The 1,813-nt window shown below is 46.7% G+C and overlaps 1 protein-coding gene across 1 annotated transcript; it reads right to left on the minus strand.

Moving 5' to 3' along the window:
• Window positions 1-224: 224 nt before the first annotated feature.
• Window positions 225-1,196, minus strand: LOC112852332 (olfactory receptor 7A17-like). Its single transcript, XM_086682725.1, has one exon. The coding sequence runs from the start codon at window positions 1,194-1,196 to the stop codon at window positions 225-227; it is 972 nt and encodes a 323-aa protein (XP_086538851.1).
• Window positions 1,197-1,813: the final 617 nt, after the last annotated feature.

The following is a 1,813-nucleotide window of genomic DNA, read 5'->3' on the forward strand; positions in this document are numbered from 1 at the left end:
TTTGTGACCCAGGTTGGGGTAAACTTTGGGGACGTCTGAAGATAGACAACGGAGAAACAGTCTGTATTTCAGTCACAGTAGAAACTTAATAAAGTGAGTTCCTTAAACGTAGAGAGAAGTTGATCAAACAAATGGAAATGCCAAGAAAGAAATAGAAGGAGTAGATCCTACTTCCACAGTCTGATCAAAGATTGGCAGTTCCTGACTCTGAGGATTTGAGTCCTTCAATCATGGGCATGCTTCCAGCCTTTGGATGATTGGTTCTTATAATACTGGATCCCAAGGATTCTTTTCAGAGCCCTCTTTATGTCTCTGTTCCTCAGGCTGTAGATGAAGGGGTTCAGCATGGGCGTGACCACCGTGTACATCACCGAGGCTGTGGCACTTGACCGTGAGTTCTGGGTAGCAGCAGAGCTAAGGTACACACCAAGCATCGTACAATATAATAGGGAGACAACTGACAGGTGAGATGCACAGGTGGAAAACGCTTTATACTTGCCCTGAGCTGATGAGATCCCACGTATGGAGGAAACTATCTTAGAATAAGAGTAAAGGATCCAGACAAGCAGACCACCACCCAGCAGCATAGCTGCAAGATACATCACCATGTTATTAAGAAGGGTGTCAGAACAGGCAAGTTGGATCATCTGATTGAGTTCACAGAAAAAGTGGGGGATCTCTACCTCTGTACAGAAGGACAGCCCCAACAGCATTAAGGTGTGTACCAAGGAATACAGGACACTCGTCATCCAGGACACCAGAACCAGCAGCCCACAGAGCCTGGGTTTCATGATGACCATGTAGTGCAGGGGGTGACAGATGGCCACGAACCTGTCATAGGCCATCACACTCAGGAGAATGTCGTCCATCCCTGCAAAGGTTATGAAAAAGTTCATTTGTGTGATGCATCCTGCATAGGTTATTACTTTTTTCTGAGTCTGGATGTTCCAGAGCATCTTCGGGACGGTGGTGGAGGTGAAGCAGATGTCTACAAAGGACAGGTTGGCCAGGAAGAAGTACATGGGGGTGTGGAGGTGGGAGTCAGAGCTGATGGCCAGGAGGATGAGCAGGTTTCCAAACACAGTGATCACGTACATGGAGAGGAAAAGCCCAAATAAAAGGGGCTGCAATTCTGGTCTCTCTGAAAATCCCAGGAGAAGAAATTTTGATATCCGTGTAGTATTTCCTGGTTCCATGAGGTTGCACTGACCCCCGGAGAGGCAAAGGACATCATTAATTTTCACATGAACAGTTTACTCACATAGTTGAAACGCTACCATTTATATTGCGCAGTCAAGAAGTTCATTTCAGTATCTTGTCCCTTTTGCCCCAAAGGAGTGTCCCTATGAAGAGATTCCCTCCTGTTTCATCTCAGATTAGGTGTTTTGGTCACAACACCCGGTGCTCATCCACCCAGTGCTAATCCCCACAGGTGTTTTCCTCAATACCCATCACCCAGCCTCCCCCTCCTCTTGCCCCCCATCAACTCTCAGATTGTCCTCAGTTTTTAAGAGTCTCTTCTGGTTTGGCTCCCTCCCTCTCTAACTTTTTTGAAGATTGCTCACCCTTCACCAGTCACAAGACACCATGTCCTCCTGGGTTGTGTTTTTCCCTATCTTTACAGACCTCACCATCCCGGTTACGCTGAGAATGGACACGACCCAAGGAGGCCAGATCAGCCATCCTTTCCCTGCAAAGTATACAAATGGTTCCCAGAAATGCCAGTTCTGAAGCCTCCCTTGGACAAATGAATTTGAGGCTCCATATTGGAATGGCAAGTTTCTGCTGTGATTTACACAAACATAAAAAAGTC

This window comes from Puma concolor, chromosome A2 (assembly GCF_028749965.1).
Source record: "Puma concolor isolate L17-30 chromosome A2, mPumCon1.1.hap2, whole genome shotgun sequence".
In the NCBI taxonomy this organism is placed as follows: domain Eukaryota; kingdom Metazoa; phylum Chordata; class Mammalia; order Carnivora; family Felidae; genus Puma; species Puma concolor.